Genomic DNA, 24,952 nt, shown 5'->3' with positions numbered 1-24,952 from the left:
TTTCTCTGGTCAGTGAGTGCCTGTGGAAGGCATTCACAAAGCAGTCTACAAGCTTTGGGGCCGGGCTGAGTTGTGTGCAGTTCACGGGAGGTCGGGAGCTGCTGGCTGAGTCATAGAAGGCAGAAAGTGGGAGGGGATTGTGGGAACATGGTGCTCAGGATGGCTTTTCTCGCTCTAAAACCAACCTTGTCCATCTGCTTCCACCATCACCCCCCCATCCAGTAGTTGCTAGGGCTACACAGGACTGGGTGGGAGGGAGGCCCACGTGGTCTCATGAGTAAAAACTGGTGTGAGACCTTGTCTTCCAAAGGCTAGATAAGCTCCCAAGGCTGGCAGGGCTTGGCCTGTGGATTCCTCCCCACTCTTGGCCCTGGCCACAAGGGAATTCTACATATAAAAACTAAAATGCTTTCTAACTCGAAGGTTTTCTCCTACATTAACCGTGTTTATAGAGAGTCAGTTGTCCCTAAGAAGAAAGGATTTCATGATTTATAACTGAAGTGGGAAAAGGGTGGCTCAGGTAGTCAGCTTTCTCGAAAGGCCTTTTTTTATTTTGTTTTGTTTTGTTTTGCAATCAATTGAGGCTTTCAGTTGTGGAAGATATGTGGCTCGTTATAAAGTTAAAGACTCTTCGTAACTTCAGCTCACCTCTTAGAGGCTTCCTGTACACTGCAGCCCAGGGGGCCAACAAGTTTGGTACCCACAAACACAGCTTGCCGGCGAGAATCGTTGTTCCGACCCTGCTGGGACAGGCCTGCTCTTTCCAAGCCCTCCTTGGACAGGCCCACCTTCCATGGTTTTAGTTGGGGGTGTTGGGAGGCTTGGATTTTGGTCCTCGTTCTGGTCCTGGGTAACTATGTGATTTAGGGAACTATATATTATCCTTGTTTCTGCATTTATAAAATGGTGGGAAGGAAGGGGCATGGGACACAGGTATGAAACATGCCTTTTAGGATAATTCATTTCCATGGAAGCACCTGAAGGAGTTGTTCTCATACACGAGTCCAAATCCAGTCTGGGAAAATGGATAAAGTTGTGGTGATTTGGTCTGTATATGAAATGAAGCTCTAGTTACACCAGGGCCAGAAGGCAATTTGCATAGGGTTTACAAATGTAAATTTTGATGTAATGCAATGCTACCAAATATTTTTATAATACTTTCTTTTCCTCTTAAATCTCTTGACTGGGGGAAGGGGTGATTTTCATTACATTGACTGCTTTGAGCTCCTACCTTATTCCATGAAACTACTGAAAAATAAGATAGTTTTTTTTTTCTCCTGGTGTCAAGTCCGTTAATACAGGAGATGGTTTTGTAGAGAGTCATCTTCTGATACAGACCCCGGCCCATGGGGTCCGTGTGTTGTGGGTGTGACCAACAAATTCACATGGACTGCAGAAGTCCTGTGGAGAAAAAGGGACAGCATGGCCACTCCGAGTGAGAGAGAGGGCCCCGGCCCCTGCCCAGATGGGCTTGTATTGCTTTTCTAGGCACATTACATTTACTATAGACAGGTTCGCTTTAGGTGGTTGCCTTTTACAGATAACAAAGGAGAGGATGTTGCTAATCACATCAGAGAAGAAGGATATTTGCAAATGCAAAGGGAAAAGTGGTTGAATTGGTTACACTCATCCTTGGAAGGTTTAGCATAGATTTTAGGAAGTTACTTTAAAGATATGCAGTAAACATTTTTCTGCCTCAATTCAGGGGGAAGGAGTTTTAGCAAAAGCCAGCCTCAAAGTGGCCTAGATACAATGCAGGCCTGATTCCCCATGGGAGAACCTATCCATGGGCATTTGTCCTGTGTGCTGACCTTGATCCCCTTCAGTTTTCCAAATCAGGGGCTGGGCTACATTCCCCACACCATGCAGAATGATTCCCTACAGTCTTCTAAAAAACAGATTTTAACTTCAAGGAAATTGATAAAGCAAAATTAACCCAAGTGCAGATATTTTTAAAACCTTGAAACCCCTTTTTTATTTCTCAAAACTAAGTGGGGATCTTTTTGCCATTACATAAACTTAACTTCAACATACTAAAAACTGAACTGCAACAAGCATAATTAAAACATATTATTTTATTGAAAATAAAAAATATACAGAAACATTAATTTAAAATTTATAAACTTAAAAAAATGACCAGTATTTATAAACATTGTAAAAATAGAAAACTTCATGACCATAGAGTTTATCCAAAATATATGAGAACATTTCACATATATTTATATAAATTACTTTTCTACAAAATTTTGTTGGAGTGGGAAGATTGCACTTAGTTCAGTTTTATTAAGAAGAATAAAATAGGGAGATGGGGAGGATTGGGGGATGGGATGGGATGGGAGTAAAAGACAGAAAACTGTACTTGAGCAACAATTAAAATTAAAAAAAAGAAGAAGAAAATATTTTTGTTGGAATCACTTTGTTCTGGCTTGTGTTGGGATAGTATAATGGCATTCATTCTCACCTGTATTACTTAAAATGAGCCACTGCACACAAATGGAAGAAAGATGGAGAATGTAGTTTGAAAACTGGCAACTAATGGTCCTTATCTATCTGGTAATCAGACTAAGAATTAAGATGTTGACTCGAAGAGAATAAACTTTATTAAATGCCTCATGTGTCGGGCATGATATGGGGTGCTTTCCATGTATTTGATTTAGTGCTCTTAAAATAAAACCGTTATTTTCATGCTGCTAAATCTAAAGGGTTTTATGAACATTCTGCAATCTGCGCTAAAAACAAAATCATAACCACTGACCTAAAAGTAAAATTACAAGTCAAAAAAATAAAGTGAAACTATTATGTTTACAGAACTAGAAAAAGGTTTCAACCTTTCAATTTGGCTGTGTGAGGACAATTTTGTAATCCTTAATGACACACATACAGGTATTCACATAATTAACCCTCAGATATCATCTATGTGAGATAAAGTGTATATATTAAAATATATACATATGTGAGACTACTAGTTAAGACTAACATGGTTGGTCTGAAAATTTGATCCAGCATTTTATTCCTCCTTCAACAATATTTATGCTCACATTTTGGTTTTTCAATGAGTATGCCCTCTGGGGATTTTTAGAGTATTTCAAATATTTCATTGTTTCTCAACATATTTCAACTGATTAAATTTTTCTGTGTTTTTCCTGCGCATATGTGTCAACACCAGTCTATTTTTCTGAGCCAGGGCACACATGGTTCTTGTGTTCCAAGAACCTTCAACCTGAACACAATACACCAAGGGCAACATTTCACGACAGGTGACATTTAAAAAATATTTGACATGAAAATTCACAGCCTCCAGTTGGATGCCATGAATTTCCTCACAAGAAGGTATCCTGGAGGCACCAGTAAAGTTTTCAATAGAAAAAAGTAAAAACTTTAAAATAATTTCTACATTTTTTAAATACTACCTGTTTCTACAAATGTGCGTTCATAGCTTATTTATCTGACATACAGTTAAAGTGAAATAGCAGTCAACAGAGTAAACACGCACTTGACCTGAGGTATTGACCCATGTATCTTCCATGGATTATCAGTTTTCAGAAATTTAGAATGCATCGCATTGCTCTCAACGCTAAACTGTGGGAGACTGGAACAGCACGTTCAGGCTTGGCAGTCATGTCCGGGCTTCACTGTGAAATCCGTCAGAGTTCAGTAGAACTGGGGAACTTGAAAGCCGGTCTAATAGAATTCTGAATAAGAGCATTTACTATTATTACCCAGCACAAACTTGAGCTAGGTTACAAACAAACAAAACTAATAACATTTAATGTTAGAACAGAAAAATCCGGTGAGCCAGAAGGGTTTTTGTTCTTTTAACGTCACAGTTTTTTTGGTTAGGATTGTTGTTTTGTTCTGCAAGAAATATGTTTAGTCTAGAAGATAGCTCATGTTCCCTTTTTCATTAAATCAATGAGTGATGAGAGATTTGTCCATAAACATTAAAGTCCACCAAAAGTGTTATTCTTGCCTAGCATTTGGAGACAGGAACATTTTATGTAGGTTTCCATACTGAATTTTTTTCCCTATAGTAATTCCTGAGATCTTAATACTTGTTTTGTAGGAAGTTAATTCCTCTTCTTATTCTTCCAAAACATTTTTTAATAAAATGTATAGAAAATGTGGTCAGGGTAAAATTCCACAGATTGAGACAATCTACTACTTATTGTAGTAGGACATGTATATTTTCAAAACAATTTGTAACTAATTACAATGTCCTTAACAAGCTTGAAAGTGCAAAGTTTCAAGAGAACAATGATGATAAATTCAGTTTTTCATAAAGATCTTTTGAGAAGATCTTTATGTGAAAAACACACCCTATGGGAATTAAACATGTGAGAAGAATTTAAGTGTACAATACGATCCTAAAATAATGTAGCAATTACTTTACAAAAATCTCTACATCAATAAGGAAAATAACCTTTGGGATAGTAGTAAAAATAAAATAAAGATAGTAGCACAAAATGAACACAGGGGATTCCAAAATTGAATTCACTTGGACTTCTCCAGAAATTCAATTTTATCTTATGTTCCTCAGGTTTGAGTTAAAAGAAACTCTTGAACACAATCACTTGTGTCTGTTTTTGTAAAAATAAAAATAAATTATTTAATTTACCTAAGGCATAAAATATTTCCCTCCTCAATTCTTCCCTTTTTAAGTTGGTAATAATTGTCTGTGATATGTTCATAAATGACAGTTACAATTCATCAGCTCTTCATGGACATACGTGTCATTGCGGTATGACACACAAGGAGCAGACATCCAGAGCAGGCCTCTTTTTTCTTTAACGTCCTCCCCTTTAGCTATCTCATTTGTGGAAAGGGGAAAAGAGCATCAGCCGTCTCACACCTCAGTTTTAATGATTTGAAACTATGACTCATCAGAGAATGATGGACACTCTCTCTGCTTGGCAGCACACAGTTAAGTTTATCTAGGACTTGCTGTGAGACTAAGAATAACTGTCAGAGAAACAAAGAGCCACCTGACAAGCCCACGGACACTGTGACCAGAAGAAAGAGATTATTCTGAGACTCATCTAACTGAGATGCAAGGGCCTCAAATCTAAATTATTAGTTAGAACTTTAAAAATGTCACCTTTCCTAATGGTCATTCCAAGAGTCAGGTATTCCTTCTCCTCTTCAAATGTCTCTTATTGGTTCAAGTTCAGGGTCTGTAGCAACTTTGATCATTCATTAAACCTGCTAAACAAGGTAATGTCATCCTCATATCCTGAGTTTGAGCAGTCTATATTCTCTAGTAAGACATATTTGTCTTCATTGCCACTCAGAGAGAGCACTTCTTTCTGAGTAGTGGATGTCAGTTCACTCCAGCTAATGTTGGTGTTTTTAAAAGCATGTAGAAGGAAGATGCCATTGATAATGGTGAAAAACCCACTCAGGGTCCCGATGATATCCCCAGCCTTCATGCCATACCATTCTTGGAATAAGATGGCGGAGCAAGTTACTACCATGGATGTAAAGAACACATAGTAAATGGGAGTGACAAGAGATGTATTAAAAGTGTCCAGTGCCTTGTTGAGATAGTTAATCTGTGTTGTCACGGAAAGCACAAGTACAGCCAGCAAAACAAAAACAAGGGGATGCTTATAAACTGGCTTCCATTCCAATAGTTCCTTAATGGCAATTCCCAGGCCCTTGACAGAAGAAACTGAAAATGCTCCAATCAATGAACAGATTGAAATATAGACCAGGATGTTAGTTTGTCCTTTCTTGGGAGCCACGATCAAAATCAGCACCAAGGCAATCACAGAAATGATCACAGCAAAAGAAATGAATCCTGTTAAGAAGAAAACAGAATTAGACTTCAGCCCTGGTTGGTGTGGCTCAGTGGATTGAGTGCTGGCCTGTAAACCAAAGGGTCGCTGGTTCAATTCCCAGTCAGGGTACATGCCTGGGTTGTGGGCCAGGTCCCCAGTATGGTGTGCACAAGGTGCAACCACACATTAATGGTTCTCTCCCTCTCTTTCTCCCTCCCTTCCCCTTTCTCTGGAGATTAAAAAAAATTAGACTTCAGAAAATGCTCAGAGGATCATGTCTTTGTGACATCTTATTAGTCATGAGTTTAGAAGAACAGGTGTTTTAGATAGGGAAGTGAGATTACATTTTTCAAAAGCAACAATACTTTACTGCACAGCTCTTGATATTTTAAAAAGGACTTCCCCCAAATATCATTTGAATCTCACAGAGAACACTATGTAGTATGGCAGATGTTGTCTGATTGATTTTTTATTTTCAGAGGGAGAGAGTGGCTAAATTTGGGTTGGAGCATAAGTCTTTTGCCTCTTCTCTCCTCACCTCTTCCTCTCATTATGTAGAGGGGACACATGGACATGAAAGTAAGCTGTGTCACCATTTCGGAAGACTTGTAATACTTGGAAAAACCTCAGTCACAACCCAACTTGTAGCAAGCCAACTGCAATATTATCACGATTCATTTGAAGAGAGAAATTGGAGCAGAACTGGAGTGCTTCTTTTGATTGAATCACAGACCTGGGTCTCTCAATTTCATTTCCATTTCATGCAAAGAAGCGACTTCCTCTTCTTGTGGGGCATGGATAACCATCACAGTTGACCCCAACATACTTAGTATGCAGCCTATTTTCCCATGAATGTTCAAGTGCTCATTTAAAAAATAGGAGGACAATATTGCACTGTTGGGAGAAGAAAAATAAATCACTCTTGTTCAATTACCTTTTGATTCCACAGCACCTCAGAAGGTGCACAGTGGCCCATGCAGCTCTGTCCCCCGAGCAACTGATCTATATAAGCCACGTGACACTAAAAGCCCTGATTAGTTTTAAATCACAGAAATGATGCTCAATCAAATCTGCATAATTGCTTTTATATCTAAAGATTTAAAATAGACATTCTATGTCCCTCTAAACTTCCCATGACCTTTTAAGGCAACCCACTCAACTCATTTTCAATTTTCCCATCTTTCCCATCTTATTGGCATGTTATATTTAGAATTCATGCACACATGGCAACTTCAAAGAATGCTTAAAGAATTACTCAGCTCAGGGCTGATATTTAGCTAGTTCACATAAGTATAATTATATGGGTTGTCAAAATATTAAAATATTTCCTTATCAACAGCCACTGCCCTGGTACTTTTACCTACTCAATCTACTTTGGTCACCACGATCTCAGGTAGTTCCACATTGGCACCCCTGTGGGCACCAGACTATGCCATCCTGATGATTCACCATTATGTATGCTGTGGCTCCTAAGCACCCCCAATGCCCTGGTATTAACCTATTTGCACCAAAGACTGGTTAATTACCAGGTGCTTTCTAAGAGTCACCCTCGTGTGGTCACTTGTGAGGTCTGCAGCCTCAAGGAAAACACGGCTACTATTAATGGCTATCATTCATTGTGTTGACAACGTTTTAGTGCTTTATGTGTATCGACTCACTGAATTCTCAAAACAATCCTACAAAGAAGGTGAAAAGTGGGTAGGCATTGTCATAATCTTTCTACTAAAGGTCGATAATGAATGAAGATGAAAAGAAAAAGAAAACAAACAAGTTGCTTAGCTACAAAATAAGCATTTGTGGGCATGTTGAACACACTCATTTGGAATCATAATAAAGACCAACGCATAACTATTAGACCCACATTCTATGAATGGGAAAATTATTCCCTTTGCCAGGACTTAAAGATGTGAAGAGACCTCCACACAGAAGTAACCGGGAGACAATGCAAGACTTTTAGCCAGAGTTGAAATTTAACCAAACACTATGCTTTTTTAAAAGTACTACAACAGACTTCTCATCAAGGTGGAGGCATAGGTAGACACACTTCGCCTCCTTGCACAACCACAAGAAGAATTACAACTAACCTCAAAATAAGCAACGCCCAGAACTGCTAGAAAATTGAACTGTACAGAAGTCTGACAATGAGGGATTTAAAGAAGCCACATTCATCCAGATGGGTAGGAGGGCAGAGACATGGGATTGGAGTGGAGAAGTGAAGAGATGTGGTATGGTGTGGAGAGGCAGTGGGGGCAGTGGGACAGGTGGTCCCACATCCGTGTGTGGCAGATAGAAATAGGAAGGGATACCTTGGGAGTGATGATACCGGCCCCAGGCCAGACTGCACATCCCGGGGTTCCAGTGCCGGGAAGGTAAAGCTTCAGACTTTTGTTTGTAAAAACCAGTGGGGGTTGGATCAGTGGAAGAAACTGCTGGTTTCTCAGGAGAGTCCGTTTAAATGGCCCACAGGGACTTAGAACGTATGTAAACCCACCCACTTTGGCATTCACCACCAGGGCAACAGTTGGAAGGGTGCCAGTCGCATACAGGAAATGGGTAAAATGACTGGAAATGGAGTGAGTGCTAGGCAAACCTCCAGAAGCCAGGCAGCTACATTGTCCCCTCTCCAGGCCCTCCCCCATGCAGAGCCACAAAGCCTGTGAAGTGGGTTGCCCCACCTTGGCCAATACCTAAGGCTCTGCCCCATACAACTGAACAAGTGCACTAAGACAGGGAGGTCAAAGCAGCTCTTCCTAACACACAGAAACAACCACAGCAAGGCTGCCAAACTGAGGAGACAAAGAAATATGGCTTAAATGAAAGAACAGAACAAAACCCCAGAAAAAGAACTAAACAAAATGGTGATAGCCAACCTATCAGATGCAGAGTTCAAAACAGTGGTTATTAGGATGCTCAAAGAACTCACTGAGTATGGCAACAACATAAGGGAAGAAATTACACTAAGTGAAATAAAGAACAATCCACAAGGAATCAACAGTGAAGGGAGGGAAGCCGCAATTCAAATCAATGATTTGGAACATAAGGAAGAAATAAACATTCACCCAGAACAGAATGAAGGAACAAGAATTCAAAAAACAAGAACAGTATAAGAAGACTCTGGGACATCTCCAAAAATTCCAAGACCTGAATCATAGGGATGCTAGAACGAGAACAGGAAGAGCAATAAATTGAAAACTTATTTGAAAAAAATAATGAAAGAAAACTTCCCTAATTTGGTGAAGGAAATAGACATACACATCCAGGAAGCACAGAATCCCAAACAAGATGGATGCAAAGAGGACCACACCAAAACACATCATAATTGGAATACAAAAGGTTAAAGATAGAATCTTAAAAGCAGTGAGAGAAAAGTAGAGCATTATCTACAAAGGAGTACCCATAAGACTATCAATTGATTTCTCAAAAGAAACTTTGCAGGCAGGAAGGGACTGGCAAGAAGTATTCAATGTGATGAAAAGCAAGGACCTACAACCTAGATTACTCTAGCAAAGCTATCATTTAGAATGGAAGGGCAGATACAGTGCTTCCCAGACAAGGTAAGGCTAAAGGAGTTCATCATCACCAAACCAGTATTACATGAAATATTAAAGGGATTTATTTAAGAAAAAGAAGAAGATCAAAACTATGAACATTAAAATGACAAACTCACAGCTATCAACAACTGAATCTTTAAAAAAAACCAAAAATAAAAACAACCTAAGCAAACAACTACAACAGAAACAGAATCATAGGTATGGAGATCATTTGGAGGGTTATCAACTGAGAGGGGGAAGGAGGAGAACAGGGGAAAAGGTGCAGAGATTTAAAAGCATAATTTGTAAGGACAAAATAGACAGGAGGAGGTTAAGAATAGTATAGGAAATGGAGAAGCCAAAGAACTTACATGCATGACCCATGGACATGCACTTGGGGACAGGGATTGCTGCAAGGAAGGGGGTACCAGGTGGCAGGGAGCAAAGGTAAAAATTTGGGACAACTGTAATAGGATAATCAATAAAATATACCTAAAAATAAGTGAAAGTCCAGTAATAGCCATGATATTAACCACTATGACAACAGAGAGAATTAAAAGGGCTATGGCAAGCTGATCAGCTGAGAAAGCAAAAAATCTGCTGTTGAATTATCACAAATATAACACACAAATACTTTGTGTTGGCAGAACACCAGGCTCACTCTCTTAGAGGTTTTCTAAATAACAATAGGCCATCTATTTTGTATTTCTACTCTCGTGTAGTGTTCTCAAATTATTTTGCAATTTTTAAACTTTGTTTTGAGATATGCTTAGCACTACATTTCTTGTGGAGTTAAATTTGTCATGGTTTTAGAATCCCTATAGAACCCAAGCTCTTTCTTGCTCACGTACCTTATGAGAACACTCAGCGCCCCCAGCGGGGTGACCAAGGTGGCAGGTGCAAAAGCATAAGCCGCAAAGTTCGCAGCCTCTCCTGCTCCCACTGGAAAGCAAGCAGCAGTGTTACTACAAAGTATGGACTTATTTTGTCAGTACAGGAAAACAGATGCAAAGCAATAGATTTTTAGCCCAATGACACTGATAGATTGAACGAGAGGGAATAATTAACTTTTTTTTTTTTATGGAGGAAAGGGGAGATTGGCATTAGGGATGCAGATAAACTGTAATCACCTGGTCATACAAGCTCAACTTTCACATAAAGTTTTTAGTTACTTCAGTACCAGAAACATATATGGTCACTCTGATGAAATCTAGTAGAGGTAGCTTTGGAGTAAGCAGAGAATGATTCTGTTTGCTCAAGAATACTTACTGTTATGCAAATTAACAACAACAAAAAACCTTGTAAAATTGGAATGCTTTGTAGAGATCTACTGCCCAGGCAGGGAACAGCCAGAGTCACCCACCAAGGGCCCACATGGTCAAGCATCAGTTACAGGTGACCTATAAGCAGGTAACACTACCTTAGTAGCTTAAGGAGAGCCAAGCAGTTGTTGTAAAGTCATAACAATGTGCTCCATCAATCCCCATCTTATCTGAGGAACTTGAAACTTCCATGAGATACTGTGATGCAAATAGCTTCTGGAGGGAGAGAAAATTCCTCCAAGAGTTGGGCCCTTGAATTGAGGCCAAATTATTCTCACGGGTTACAATTGAACACTTGCCCACAGAATGTAGTATTTCACACTGGCAAACTATGCCAAACACACTTATTGTAGAGAAAGTTCCGGAACAGACAAAACACACCAGCAAGCTTTTTCTTTTTCCCTCTGTCTGCTATGCCCCAGCCCCACACCCCCAGCCAAAGCTACAGGAGTACTTAGCTTTAGGAAAACATCGTACGTAAGACAAAAACACTTAGGAGACTGCTCTGTAAGAAGAGCAATGGCTGTTTTTTTAAGAGTATTAAGCATTCTTGAACACTTTATAGATGGCTTTTATCTTTATAGATGGCTTTCCAGGAAAATATTGATTTCATAATTAAAGCACTGGATGTTTGTCACTGGATAAAAATCTCTAATGTAAAGACATGCTTTTTCTCTTCAGTACTGGCATACTCTTTGTACATAATGAGAGTAAAATTCTAAATGTAGCCATATGATATTCTCCTTACATTTTCATTCTCTTGCATGGGTAAAGGATGGGAAGACTTGAGAGAAAAGAGAAAAGAATCATCTAAATATCCATCTGGAATCTTCCCACTACAGTCCTTGTCAACTTTTATTCAAATGAAATAAGAAAACAGGTGTGCAAACACCTTAGAAGCAGAAAGGTCTGTACAAATTTAAATTATTTTTATTCATCGTCTTTTTAGATTCTGTCATTTGTGAAAAGAATTCCTGTTCTTTCCTATAACAGAACCTCACAAATACTGCAATGGTGTGGGAAAACAAATGGCAGGTTTAAGGCTTCTGGCTATCGAGGGAGATGATTTGCTAGTGGTATGAATTACAATTTACGAAGTCCTTTCTTTGGAAGCTTTAGGTTTTTTAAGAGAGTTGAGAGGAGTTTGAAGGGAAACAGAAATTTGCAAAGGGGTAATGAGGGAGATAAGTGCCTGCTGTTTGGACATCACCTTAGCATTGGGAAAGCTTTCACCTCCTACAGAGCCCCCACTTAATCCTCAGAGCAAGTCTAGGGGAAGGGGAGTGCTGACCACCTTCATCATCTCTTTATGTCAGTTATTTTCAACCTTTTTCATCTCGTTTGTTGCACACATGAACTAATTACTAAAATTTGGCAGCACACCAAAAAATATGTATTTCTGCCAACCTGACAAAAAGAGGTATAATTTTGATTCATTCGCAGTGGATGGATATTGTTGTATTGATTGTTGTCATTTCTTATTTGACAGTCCAAGGAAAAAGCGGTCAGGGCCTCTAACTAAATACTCATGTATTGCAGGTTTTAAAAATTCTTACAGCACACCAGTGTGCCACGGGACACTGGCTGGAAATCACTGTTTTATTTGCTCAAGTGCTAAGCAGCCAGAGAGAACTTTAATTTATCCATGCTTTGGTCCTGGCCAGGAAATTGTACCTGTTGCTTAGAAAACACCCAGCTAGAGTCCTGGCTGGTATAGCTCAGTGGATTGAGCACAGGCCTGTGAACCAAAGGGTCACTGGTTTGATGCCCAGTTGGGGCACATGCCTGGGTCTCAGGCCAGGTACCCAGTGGGGGCTGCATGAGAGGCAACCACACATTGATGTTTCTTCCCCTCTTCTTCCCCCTCCTTTCCCTCTCTGTAAACATAAAATATTAAAAATAAAACCATGCAGGCAGAAAAGTCCCAGATTATAATTCAGAGCTGGAAAAATGTGAGGGGAAAGCATTTTCCTCCCTTGTTATGGAGAATACAATAAGAGGAGAAGTTTGTGATAAAATATATTTCAAATGTTAACTTTTTCCTTTGCATTCCAAGAAAGTATTCAGAACATGGGGGTGGGAGAAGGAGTGTAAAACTTAATTCTAAATACATATGACATTTTATATGTAAGACAGTATGTTATACGTGCAAAAAAAGTTTCGGGACTTAAATGCCATCCTTACTAGGAAGCTAAATTAATCAATTTTGAACAATTTCATGCAATTTATCATTTTAAAAGTCAACACTATTCTTAGTGTTAGGACTTACTTGAGAGTAATCCTGCCCACCAGAGCCATTCCTTGAGGTAAGAATGTCCACCTTGGCCTAGGAAAATGATAAAAATTTAAATTAAGTTATAAAGTGAAGGAAGAAGGTCTGGAGAATTGATTTGTAGGTACTGGAATATGGTTGGAAAAGGCAAGCATTAAGGCCAAGTGAGTATATGTAGTCTTTTAACTTATTTACTTGGCCATTTCCAAAGATCTTCTAATACTTTCTATTATACTTAGAATTTTTTTACCCATGTCATTTCCTTTTTATTTTAGGTGTTTAGTTAAAGGTGTTTCTATATAGATATTTTTTATTTTTTGGTCAATCCAGAAACTACATAGAATAGTTTCTTCCTTTATCTTTATGCTTAGAAAAGCCTTCTTTTAGTTTTCTTTTCTCTTTTTTTAAAGATTTCATTTTAACTGTAAGCTATGTAGAATTTATTTGGATAAATGGTATAAAGTAGCTCTTCTATATTTTTCCCCTCTAATTTTTTACAATTTTCTTAATGCTCTTGATTGAATAATAAATCCCTTCTCCAGTGAATTAAAATGCCATTTAAAAATCATACATTAAATTATTGTATGTACTCGGGCCCCCTTATACATTTTTAATTATCTTTTATTATTTTTATCTATCCTTTGAATGCCAGAACCAAGCTGCTTTACTTAGGATAGCATTATAGAATGTTTTATTTTCTGATAGTGCCAATCTCCACTCAATAGTAGTCTTATAAACCTGTTTGCACAATTTGTAGGCATTTATTTTTCCACATGAACCTTAGGATAATATTTAGGTCTGTTATAATATTATTCTTGATAAGAATGATTATGAAATTCATGAATAATGAAGGGTAGTCAAGCATAGCTGGTCAGCATGTGAAATCAGTATCCATAGCAACCTAATTCTATTGCTATCCATTTGATTTAACAAATATTTACTGGGCGGCAAACACTATGCCAGGGAAGACTCCTGTTCTTGTGAGTTCACTATCAATAAAAAGGTAAACCTGTTGACAACAAGTAAATAAACAATAAATATACAGTGACAAATTATTCTAGGTGCACTGAAGGACACCATTAGTGCTATGATAGAGAATGACAGAGCACGCTGGTGTGGGAGACCTTCCCAGAGAGAATGGCCCAGGAAGGCCTTTCTGGGGTGATGGTATTTAAGCTGAGATCTCAAGGATGAGGCTGCCAAATGAAGGGGAGGAGCAAAAGCATTCCAGAACAAGGGAAAAGGCCTTGAGGTGGGAAAGAACTCTGTATATTCCAGAAACCAGAGGAAAGTAGGTGACTGGGAACATAGCAGAAATGAAGCTGGGGAGGTAGCAAGGGCCGATTCATGCGGGCAGTCTGAGGCTGTGGGGGGATGTTGGACTGTATTCTGAGTGCAAAGAAAAGCCACTGATGTGTTTCAGGCAGAGTAGCATGACCTGATTTTGACTCCTGAAACTGCAGAATAAAGCTCTGAAAAGAAGAACCCATACTACACTTGAAACCTCTTGAAGCAAGAATTTTAGACTCTCTAGAAGGGAGACACAGCTGGCTCAAACCTGGATACTGCTGAGAGAAGAACTGCTAAGATTGGAGATAGAAGCTACAATAAATGACGACAGTAAAATATTACTAATGTAGCATTATGATCTTACAGGTGGATTATTTCTGCAGTTAGAAACGTAAATTTGTTAGTTGCATTCATTTCTTACCAGCTCTAGTAACACCCTTGTTGGCCAGTTGCAAAAGGCCCTTCTTTTTTAGTATGAAGCTGGAGCCAATAAAAACACTGGAACTTACTGCCAGTACCAGGCCCACATAAAGACTGTATTTGTTTTCTACATTTGCAGAAATGCTCAAGTTGGAATTCAGGTCCCTGTAGAGGACAGGAGCAGCCAGCAGCTGTGACACATTTGTGATCTCACACCAAGCCTGGGAGGAGTTTGGACAGACCAAGGACAGCATGTAGCCTGGAAAAAAAAGAGAGAAGGAAAGGTCAACAAACAAAGAAGAGATGCATTCATGTTTACTCCCCTTCTGCAAGAAAAAGAAACCTGAGTGGACTGTCCCGAAACACCATTTTTTGTCCCATGAAGGGAAGGGACCAACAGGTAGTCTGTAGACCTGTGGACATATTCAGTTTGGCTCACACAGGATCTTAAAATTTTTTAAAAAATTTGTTTAGTTGTTATCATCTAAATATGAGAGATTGTGCATGAAAGCCTGGGTTCTCTTATGAATTGGAAAATCTTGGTGATACTTGGTTCTAGAAAAACAGTAACCTGCTCCAGCGAAGGTAGCTGTTTAGACCTGGCTTACACTCAGACATTCGTCACAGTCCCCCCCACATCCATGTCACGCCATATCATCAGCCTGTCTCCTGGAAAGCGGTATCCGTGACATCTGAATGTAGGGAGAGGGTGTAACAACCCCAATGGTTTAGAAATCACCATGTTCCTGGAAGTGTATCTAATGCATTTGGTGATGTATGAATTAGACACTTAAGAAAATGTATTTAAAAGATTTCATTTTCTGCCTTGGCTGGTGTGGCTCAGTGGATTGAGTGCTGGTCTGTGAACCAGAAGGTCACTGGTTCGATTCGCAGTCAGGGCACAGGCCTGGGTTGCAGGCCAGGCTGCCCATTTGGGGGCGTGCAGGAAGTAACCACACACTGATGTTTGTCCCCATCTTTTTCTCCCTCCCTTCCATTCTCTAAAAATAAATAAATAAAATCTTTAAAAAAAATTTCATTTTCTGTACCACTCTGCCTGAAGAGAATGATTTTTCAAGTCTACGTAATCTACCTTCTCCTAAGTAAAATAGAATCTAAGAGGAAAATGAATTAACTGCCAGCAGCCTTTTTTTAAGAATAGGATTCAAATAAGTATGTAATCTATTGAACCAGACCCATGATTAAATAAGTACCTTGGAATTTTAAGGCTAAACACTAAAAGGCAAAATCTAAATATTTTACACTATATTACAAACTTTTAAAATCCGTTCTCCACTTAAAAGCTGTCAACAGGTAACATTGTGACTAGATTTTCAGACTGTTTTCTCAACTTTTTTTCCTTCTCAAGCCATATTTTCCCATTATAAATTACCCTAAATAAAAAAAAGGGCAAAGAAAAATTCATCAAGTATAATTTTAGAATTCAATAATAAAATCAATTTTACATCTCAAAAATCTTAAGGCATAACTAAAACAAAAAAAACAACAAAATCAGTTTGATCAAATGATGACAAAACTTTAATTGGATGGATACCTCCCCAGCAAAACATTATGAAGTCATCTGATTTTTTACCACATATAAAGTGAAGAAACAACCATAAAGGTCACATCTAGAAAAACTAAAATGACTGAATTTAAACTTTTCATGATCAGTATTTCATTTATCTCTGCAACTTGAAAATCAATCAACTTTGATTCAGAGATACAGGATAAATTCTGAGACAAAACTCCTAAGTATTCTGAGGAGAATTATATATCATTTCAAGGATATTCTATATCTTCAACAGATTTTCAGTCCAGTTATTTTCGTTAAGAATTGAAGTAAATTTTAAAACAAGCTATCCCTTAGCAATCTTGTTCTGGGCACTTTTCATTTCATTCAAACCCCAAGAATGGAATGTAATTTTTAATAGTTAGAATTTAATGGGTTTTAACATGTGACTTGACTTCCCAGTGAATTCCATGGCTGCATTGCTGTCATTTGCTACACAGTTAACCATTCCAAAACTTCATCTCTGAAAACTGTGGGTGGATCCCATTCCAATGGAACAATATTCTTTTTAAGCTGTTGACACAGCAGAATGTTTCCGACATTTTAGGAGGTGTGGGAGCAGAGGGTAATAAGGGAGAGCAGATAATGTTTGTGGCATTCTGTGAGTTCTCATTGTAAGTGGCTGGCATCAATGCTGCATGTTTTATGGCAGGAGAAATAAAAATCTGGTGTAGTTACTGACCTTGGAACTAAAATTATTTTATGTCTTGGGTGTTTGTTAAGGAGAGAGCCAGTCTACTGGCAGATAGGACTGAAGGAGGAAGTGAATGGTGAGTTGGTGGGTGTGGGCAGGGACTTCGAGGTGTTTCAGAGGAGTTAGATCTCCAGATCAGAGGTGGTTTTTAAGATTTGTGTGAGAGGGGGGAGGGAGAGAAAAAAAAAATTGTACTTGAAAAGTAACTAAATAAAATAAATAAAAAAAAGATTTGTGTGAGCAAAGTAATTATCAGGGAACTGAATCCAAACTATAATCAACATAGAGAAAATCTATTATATTCATTATTTTTCATGTTAATAGATACTGTCTGTCATCCTCTGAAGTGACAACTGATTTATACTCCTGCTGGCAGGGAGCATGCATTACTCCTTTGACGATTTTCTTATTTATTTTTCTAAATATTGAGTAATTGATATTTAGGAAGTATGTGTCAGTTATAAAGAAAAACAATTCAATAGACACCAAGGAATCAACTACCCAATTTAAGAAATAAAACAGTACCCCTCAGAGGTAATGACCATCCTGATTTTCTGCTGAACATTCTCTTGCTTAAAAAAATCCCCTACGTGACTGTATCTTCAAGTAATAAAGTGTTCAGTTTTGCCAGGTTTTGCACATATAAAAATATGATTATACAGTATGCATTCTTTGGTGACTTGTTTTTGAGATTTATTGATGTAGATACATATGGCTATAGGTTTTGTTTTTTCTCCCTACTATTCTATAGAATCCCACTGTATGACTATCTTATAATTAATTTTTGTTTTATTATTGGTTAACATTTGGGTAATTTACACAGTTTTTGCTTTTATGAAAAGCACTGATAATTTCTCAAATATGTCAAACCATATGTAATTAATATCTGACAATTTTTGATGTTAAAAAAATAGCAACTTCATATGGTTCAACTTAATACATGTCTTCTATGTAGAGGTGTGAAAGTTGACTTACACACAATTTTAAAACAATGTTACATTTCCTATAGGAGTATATGACTTTCCCCTTAAGTTCTAATACTATCTATATTGATGGGCAAGTTGAGTAATCACTCTTGGCTTCAGTTTCATTAAGTCTAAAATGAGGGAGTTGGACTTGATTCTGAAGATGTCTTCTACAATTCAGTGGTTTGACTGTAAGCTGTCTTTGTTCCCAGGGTAATTTATTGATGATCCCCGCAGCTCATAAATATTGCTGATGGACCAGCTCTAAACTCACAGGCACTTGTAGTTGGAAGACATTTTAAAGAAACTGATGCCAGGATCTTAAGTGACTTTCCAAAGTTGTGTAACTGCCCAAACCAAGGCCAAGTAACCCAATTCCCCAGCTAGTATTTCTTCTTATTTCTGAAAAGTAAAACCATAAAGTACAAACAAAATCAGATAAAAATTATTATTAATGCTTATACAAAGATAAACTGCTTTGAATAATTTGTTCTAGTACAATTTGCTTACAGAGATCAATTTAAATCGTTCAGTTTATTATATGAAGTAGAATATCCAATTTCTAAGAAGTCAGTGGTTACATAAAACTACATTTTTAATCATTGCAAGATATTTTTAGTTCAAGGAAATCATTGTTTCACTATCTGTTCAATGGGTTAGCTTAAATTCAGCAAATATTCACTCCCTTATCCTCATGATGTAGGCTGAGTATTCTTCCTCTGATGTTAAGATGAAATTGAGTTGGTGGCTAATGGGACACGAGCAGAGGTAATATGCAGAGAGGGTCCAGATTTGCTCATCTTTTTGGGTTTATTCTCTTGAACCTCTACATTTATCAGGAATAGAACTACCCTGAGGAACTGCTGCCCCTTCAGCCTGAGTCCCAGAATAAAAATACATGGAGCAGATCTGACCTCATCCCACTGTGACAGTAGTTAGTCAGTTACTAACAAAAGAAGGGAGCAAATGGAATAAGATATTAAGCCCGATTAATTAGGAAGGAGCAGCTTCACAAACACTCCAAAGGGACATAATCCCTGAGTAGGCAGGAAAGACAGGCTTCCAAACTTACCCAGGGAACACCCAGCCAGTTTCCCCCAGATTAACTGGGGGTGAGGGTGTGAAGGGAGGATAAACGGCAAAAGGGAAATTTCTCTGCTGAGGTATGTACAGTAGAATAAGCCAGATGACACAGCAAAACCATGAGGCATGCACAGTAGGAGCGAAAATGACAACCATAAAGGGGAGGAGTCTAGCCTGGGAAAAAGACCAGAGAGGATCAGGGCAAAAAACTCCAAAAAATCCAAGAAAGCCTACTCTTGTCTAAGCCCAAGGAAATATAATTTTTAAAAGGCCCCTTTCAGTAGCATCTGTGTCTGCTCTCTCTCTCTTCAGCAGCCACGCGGGCCAAAGTGGAGCACCCAGTGCGGGCCAGATGGGAGTGGACACTGTGCCGGACTACTGGAGCCTCAGGTGCCAGGCTAATGGTGCAGTGGCTCTGGGTCCTGGCCCTCCTCTTGGGCTTGAGGGAGTTGAGAGTGGACCTGCGGCCTCAGAGGCTGGACTTCTTCCACAACAAGATGCAGCTGAGCCACCTACCTGGTCATGGATGAGACACAGGGCATGGTGTACCTGGGGGCAGTTCTTTGTTTTCACTCTAGTAAATCTTGCCACTATCCTCAAATCCTCCTATGTGCATATCCCTGAAATGCATTTCCTTGATAACATGGAAGACTCCTATTTTCTCCAACAACACCACAAAAAGAAGCTAAATTCAGCTGGACATGTAGCCAAATGCAGAGACACCTGGGTGAACCCTGTTTATATTAATCAACCATCAGCTTAACTACAGACACATAAGTAGAAATATACAGGGTAGGGCAAAAATAGGTTTATAGTTGTGAATATGTGAAACAGTTTATTATTGTATTATTTATTAATTATTGTATTATTTTCCACCCAAACTACTGCTAAACCTACTTTTGCCCCACCCTATATGATAATTGTTTTAGTCACTGAGTTTTCAGTTTTGTGTTATGTAGCAACAGCTGACTGATATACCTGCCCATTCATATTAGCAAAGGAAAGAATGAGTAAAATCTCTTTGTGTCCCTAAATTTATTCTGCAGATATCAACCAGTGTGAATCAGATTATGTTACTTCCCTGCTTAATTCCACCCCCTCCCCCGCCATAATTTTTTATTGCAATTGTAATAACATCTAAACTCCCAATCCTGGACTTTTTCTAAAACTTTACATGGTTTGAATCTTGCACACCTCTGACATTATATTATATTACTCTGTTTAACTCTCTGTCCCATTCTCTGAAACAATACTAGTTGTCTTTTCACTCATTGATTCAACAAATATTTAGTGAGTATTATCTGTCAGGCATTTTCTAGAAGCTGGAGACACAATGGTGAATGAATGAACATTCATACTCTCTTATAGTCATTCTAATGAGGGGAAATAAGATAGACAAGTGAACTAATACTACATAATATGTTCAGTGCCATGGAAAGCAGTAAAAGCAGCATAAAGAAATACTTAAAAAAACATGTTATATGGAAATCCTCTCTGCTAAGTGTAAAAGCAAATAACTTGAGGTGGGAATGTGCTTAAGGGGTTGGAGGAACTGCAGCCATCCAGGCTGGTTGGCTGGGGTGAGAGAGTAGGTTGAAACATAGCATGGGGACAAGATCAGGTGAAATCAGCCTTTAAATAAACAGGTCCAATCTTGTCATTTCACCTTCCCAACTCCTAGAATGGCTTCCCTTCTCATTCAGAAAAAACTCCAAAATTCTCACCACAGTTTGCAAGGGTCTATCAGCTATCTGTACAGCTTCATTCCCTACTATGTTTTTTTTTTTAGTTCCTTTCATAGGCTAGTTTCCTTCTCACCTTAAAACTTTAAGTAACCTTTACTTAGCTGAAGTAGTGACTGGCATAGCTAGTTCCTCCTGGTCACGAAGCACTCTCTTAAAATGCCACCTCTGCTTTCCCAATCTAAAGGAACTTCTCAATCAAGTTCTACCATATCACACTATTTAACACTGCCAAACAAGTTTGGTCTTACAGTTTAATTATGGCTTTATATATAACAGCATCACATATCTGTATGGCTATTTCATTAATTCACTCAACAAAATAGCTGTTGAACACCTACCATGCAAGGCACTATGGTAGGTATTCATCTATTTAATGCTTAGCAAATTCTCACTGAGTACTTCCTGGGTGCCATGCCCTGTACCAGGAACTGGCGAGATAGTGATCAACAGGGCAGGCGAACAGGTCTCTGTTCTCATGCAGCTGATGATTTTAGTGAGAGAAGAAACAAGTGAACAGGAATAAAGGGCACAGAACTGGGATGAGAAATAACTTTGAGCAAATGTTGAGCAGAATAGGAATGAGAAATAATTTTGAGCAAATTCAGAAATCAAGCCATAATAGACATATTTTCATATCAACTCTAATAGGGCTGGGAAAGTCATTTCGATGAACCAAAATAAAATTGAAAAGACACTGTCAATTTTTTTTAAAGTTAAAAACCTGTATCTCTAAACAAGATCTTCCCAACATCACCATGTTTGGAAGCCAAAAAGTGTAAAAAGACTGTTAACCATCAGACTTCCTAATAAACTGCTGTTTCCACTTTACAATCTGAATGTTACTGAACTTACTAAATTGTTAAGATAAAATCCCGTTAAAATTAATAAAATGATTAAAGAATGAAAATGCAGGAAAAGAACCTAAAAATAATACTTTAATAAGCATGCTTCTATATCGAGATTTTTAAACCTTGATACAGTTCATGTTAAATATTAAACTAAACAATGAATAGCATGTTGTTTTCTGAACAACATTTAGTGGAGAATTTTTACTACCTTCAACCTTAAAGCACTTTACTCCTTTACTACTGCACCTTTGAATTTCAGCACTTAGGGAAAATATGGAATGTTAGAAAAACAACCTGTGCTTTTAAACTTCTAGTAAAAATCTGGAGGACATCTTTTTTAGTTCAACATATAAACTGTTAGATTCTATACAGAAAATGCACCTTGTCCTGAAAATAAAAGTTGTGATCATTTGGAATTCTGAGTAGTAATGTTTACGATATGATGTTTTTAAAGAGAAGAATCTCAGAATCATTAAAATGTGTACCACTGCACCAAGAGACCAGAGAAGGGGATGGCACCTACAGCCAACACAAAGGCCCAAGTAATTTTGCGCTTAGTTTGGTCACTCATTTTAAAACCTTATTCAATCTGGGCTTTGGTTTCTATATCTGTGAAAGGAATATGAGTGCCTAATAAAATCACAGAATTTAATATGTGTAAGGGTAAACTGACATATTTTATGTTAACCTGTTTTGAAAATTTATATACATGAGAATGAGACATGTCCTAATTGGTATAAGAGAGATAGAGCCAGTTCTCAAAGAGGGGCACAGTTCCTCAATCTTCTCCTCTCAAAATCAGAAAGACAGGCTGAGTCAGCTCTATATACAGCCTATGTCATTTTTCACTCTGCTAGTTGGCTGTACCCTGGGAAAGCAGCTCACTCAAAGAAAAGTTTGAAAGCCATTGGATCCCTCTCCTCCTCCAACTCTCCCTACTGCCAAACCAGGTCTTCCTGTCCGTGGTGTCTCCTGGCACATAATCAGTTGGTGCATCACAGGTGATAGGGGTATTTCTCACATTCTCTTTTTATCATGTCATAGTTTTATGTTAATAAAGCTCCACTGGAGTTAAATTAAGATCTGTAGAACTGATGATATAATATAAAAATCCTAAATAAAAAAACCCCCTTTGTATGTGTTTAAATTTATTTTTTTGAGCTAGTTTTGGATTAGAAGGCCTTTTGAAGCATTTATTATTTTAAAAGTAGAAACCACACTAGGGGGTAACTTTTCCCGCACAGAAGCACAACCGGAATGCTCTGTCAGAGCGTAATGGACTCCTTTTCATCTGGGTCTCAGCTCACGTGCGAGTCTTCTCTGCGTACCCAGTCTGAACATCCCAGTGCTCTCAATACATTATCCATGAAACTCACCACTGTTGTCCTTTTTTTATTCATTTGTTTCTTGCATATGATCTGTCACCTGGACGGTAAACTGCATGGGAGCTGGGGCCTGGACCTAAACTCTAGGACCAGGCGATCTTGCAAATTCCTCTGTACTAGGCCCCGGGCCAATGCCTGGCCTATGGGACTCATTAAAATTGAGCCTTTACTCCATGTCAGGCTTCATATGTAATCCCGCCCACTTCTATTCCTCACAACTGTAAAGTGCAAGAATTATTCCCAGTTTATTGAGGAAGAAAGACTCAAGGAGGCTAAACTATAGCTGAGAAAACTGATGCCAAAACCTAGTCTCTTCCCACCACTTCTGACAATGTGGATTCTGGGCTCTCCCACCTCTCTCCCACACAATTAATTGCCACAATTAACCACAGGTATTAAGCACTGAGCTTGAATATTTCGTGTTGGAACTAAATGTATTAGCTAGCAAAGCAGGAAAAACATCCTGCTTTGCTAGGACCTTCAAACAAGCCGGTGAAACCACACACCCTCCTTACAGATCCTTGGGTAAACGAGGGCGATGGGTTAGTAACAGTCTACCTTGACTGGTTTAGGAATTATTTAGAGAAAGGTCACACAACATTACTATCTAGGAAATCTAGACCCAGCTACCTAAGCAGCCCCTTCCAAAATCTCTACCTTTGAATAGTGTGTGAATTGTTCCAGACATTTTCTCTCTCCCTTTTCTCTCTCACCACAGTTTCGACTTTTGACTAGTTCACCGCCTACAATGAACAACAATGAAAAACCCTCTCCATATCAAGGGATAGCTGTAGGGACCAGGAGGAGAGAAGACGGTAAAGTTGCCAGCAAGTTTGGAAAAGGTATATAGTTCTTGTCACGTCCCTCACTATCCTCACCCTCCTTACATCCTCATCAGTTAAGTTAAACATTGTCTTTCTCCTTGAAACTGTGGAAACCGTCACAATTTCAGTTGATCTACACCTTTCCTGTCACACCTACCGCCCCCATTCCGCCCCCCCCCCCATGCCTTTTTTAATCTGGACCCACACGCGCCTTGTGACAGTAGAAAGGCTGCCTGTGTTCCAAGTACCTGGGGTCGGGTGGGGACTGAAACCGCAGCCCAGCCCGCAGTGACAAACCTACAAACGACTGCACCCAGTTCCGGTCTCCTCTGACGTCGGGCTCTCGCTTTACGCTGCCGGGATGTGACTGCACCAAGAGTCAGACTAGAGGCTGGTGGGGCAGGGGACGTTTTCATCTCCAAGTGAGAGAGGAGTGGGCGGCCCAGGTGGGCCCCGCGTGCTCCCCCTCGGTCCAGGGCGCCTGACTTTCCACGGCAGTTTGGCCCTGGCAGAGCCAGCTCAGGGTGCCATGTGGGACTCCCGCCAGGTTCCCGGGCACGCCCTCTGCCCACAGGGTGGTGTCGACAGCGGACTCTGGAAGTGAGTCTGAGTCAGTGGAAGCATCTTTCTCAGACGAGACTTGGGAGTCTTTCCACGCATCCTGAGTTTCTCCACCACGAGACTAAGCACAGTGTAATTTACCTGCATCTGCCTCCCAGACCAGAGTGGGAGCCATGTATGTCTTGTTCGACTAATTCAGGCTTTCCCAAAGACACATATTGTAGGCACCAATAAATAGTTGCTGCCTCGTTGGCTTGGTGACTGACTGACTGAATGAATGTTAATGAATGGTGAATGAATTAAGAGTCGCCAAGCACTTGGGACCGCCCACTTGCTCTCGTCGCCACCCAGATGCCAGGACCCCTGGCTGGGGCATACACTCACCTTCTCGGCAGGGCTCTCCAGGCGGCAGCCTCACCTCTCCCCCCATGTCCGCCAGACAAGGCTTTCCAGGTGTAGGCGATTGCTCCTTAACCTGCTGGGCTTCTTCTCCCACCCATGGACCTGTGTTCCCTTGGAGCAGTAGCTGTGGAGTCCCAGGCTTTTGTGAGCTGACCCCGCCCCCGGACACCCTCAGCCAATGGAGATGGACGGGTGGGGCTTCCGCACAAGCCACGCCCCTACCGACCGGGTTGGATTGTAATTCTTGGTGCGAAGCGGAGG

At 39.4% G+C, this 24,952-nt stretch overlaps 1 protein-coding gene across 2 annotated transcripts; it reads right to left on the bottom strand.

Moving 5' to 3' along the window:
• Positions 1–2,143: 2,143 nt before the first annotated feature.
• Positions 2,144–24,815, bottom strand: NIPAL1 (NIPA like domain containing 1). Of its 2 annotated transcripts, XR_008389630.1 has the most exons (7): positions 24,674–24,815; positions 14,613–14,870; positions 12,899–12,955; positions 10,159–10,249; positions 6,511–6,671; positions 5,096–5,797; positions 2,144–3,692 (listed from the first exon to the last, which is right to left on the bottom strand). XR_008389630.1 is itself a non-coding variant. In XM_037164800.2 (6 exons), the coding sequence occupies exons 1-6, from the start codon at positions 24,717–24,719 to the stop codon at positions 5,187–5,189; spliced, it is 1,224 nt and encodes a 407-aa protein (XP_037020695.1). In that variant the 5' UTR covers positions 24,720–24,815; the 3' UTR covers positions 2,144–5,186. The 2 variants fall into 2 exon arrangements, 1 of the variants encoding a protein (XP_037020695.1); XM_037164800.2 differs by having other exon boundaries at positions 2,144–5,797.
• Between the last annotated feature and the right edge of the window lie 137 nt (positions 24,816–24,952).

This window comes from Artibeus jamaicensis, unplaced genomic scaffold (assembly GCF_021234435.1).
Source record: "Artibeus jamaicensis isolate MK-2021 breed Jamaican fruit bat unplaced genomic scaffold, CSHL_Jam_final contig_889, whole genome shotgun sequence".
Taxonomy (NCBI): Eukaryota; Metazoa; Chordata; class Mammalia; order Chiroptera; family Phyllostomidae; genus Artibeus; species Artibeus jamaicensis.
The sequence above is the reverse complement of the archived record's forward strand: the minus strand, read 5'-3'. Positions and strand labels throughout refer to the sequence as shown.

Coding starts and splice junctions, on each gene's coding strand:
- NIPAL1 (XM_037164800.2), bottom strand. CDS start 24,719: ATGGGGGGAGAGGTGAGGCTGCCGCCTGGAGAGCCCTGCCGAGAAG. Junction 14,871..24,673: donor TGGAGAGCCCTGCCGAGAAG/GTGAGTGTATGC, acceptor TTTTTTTTCCAG/GCTACATGCTGTCCTTGGTC. Junction 12,956..14,612: donor CAAGGGTGTTACTAGAGCTG/GTAAGAAATGAA, acceptor TCATTTTCCTAG/GCCAAGGTGGACATTCTTAC.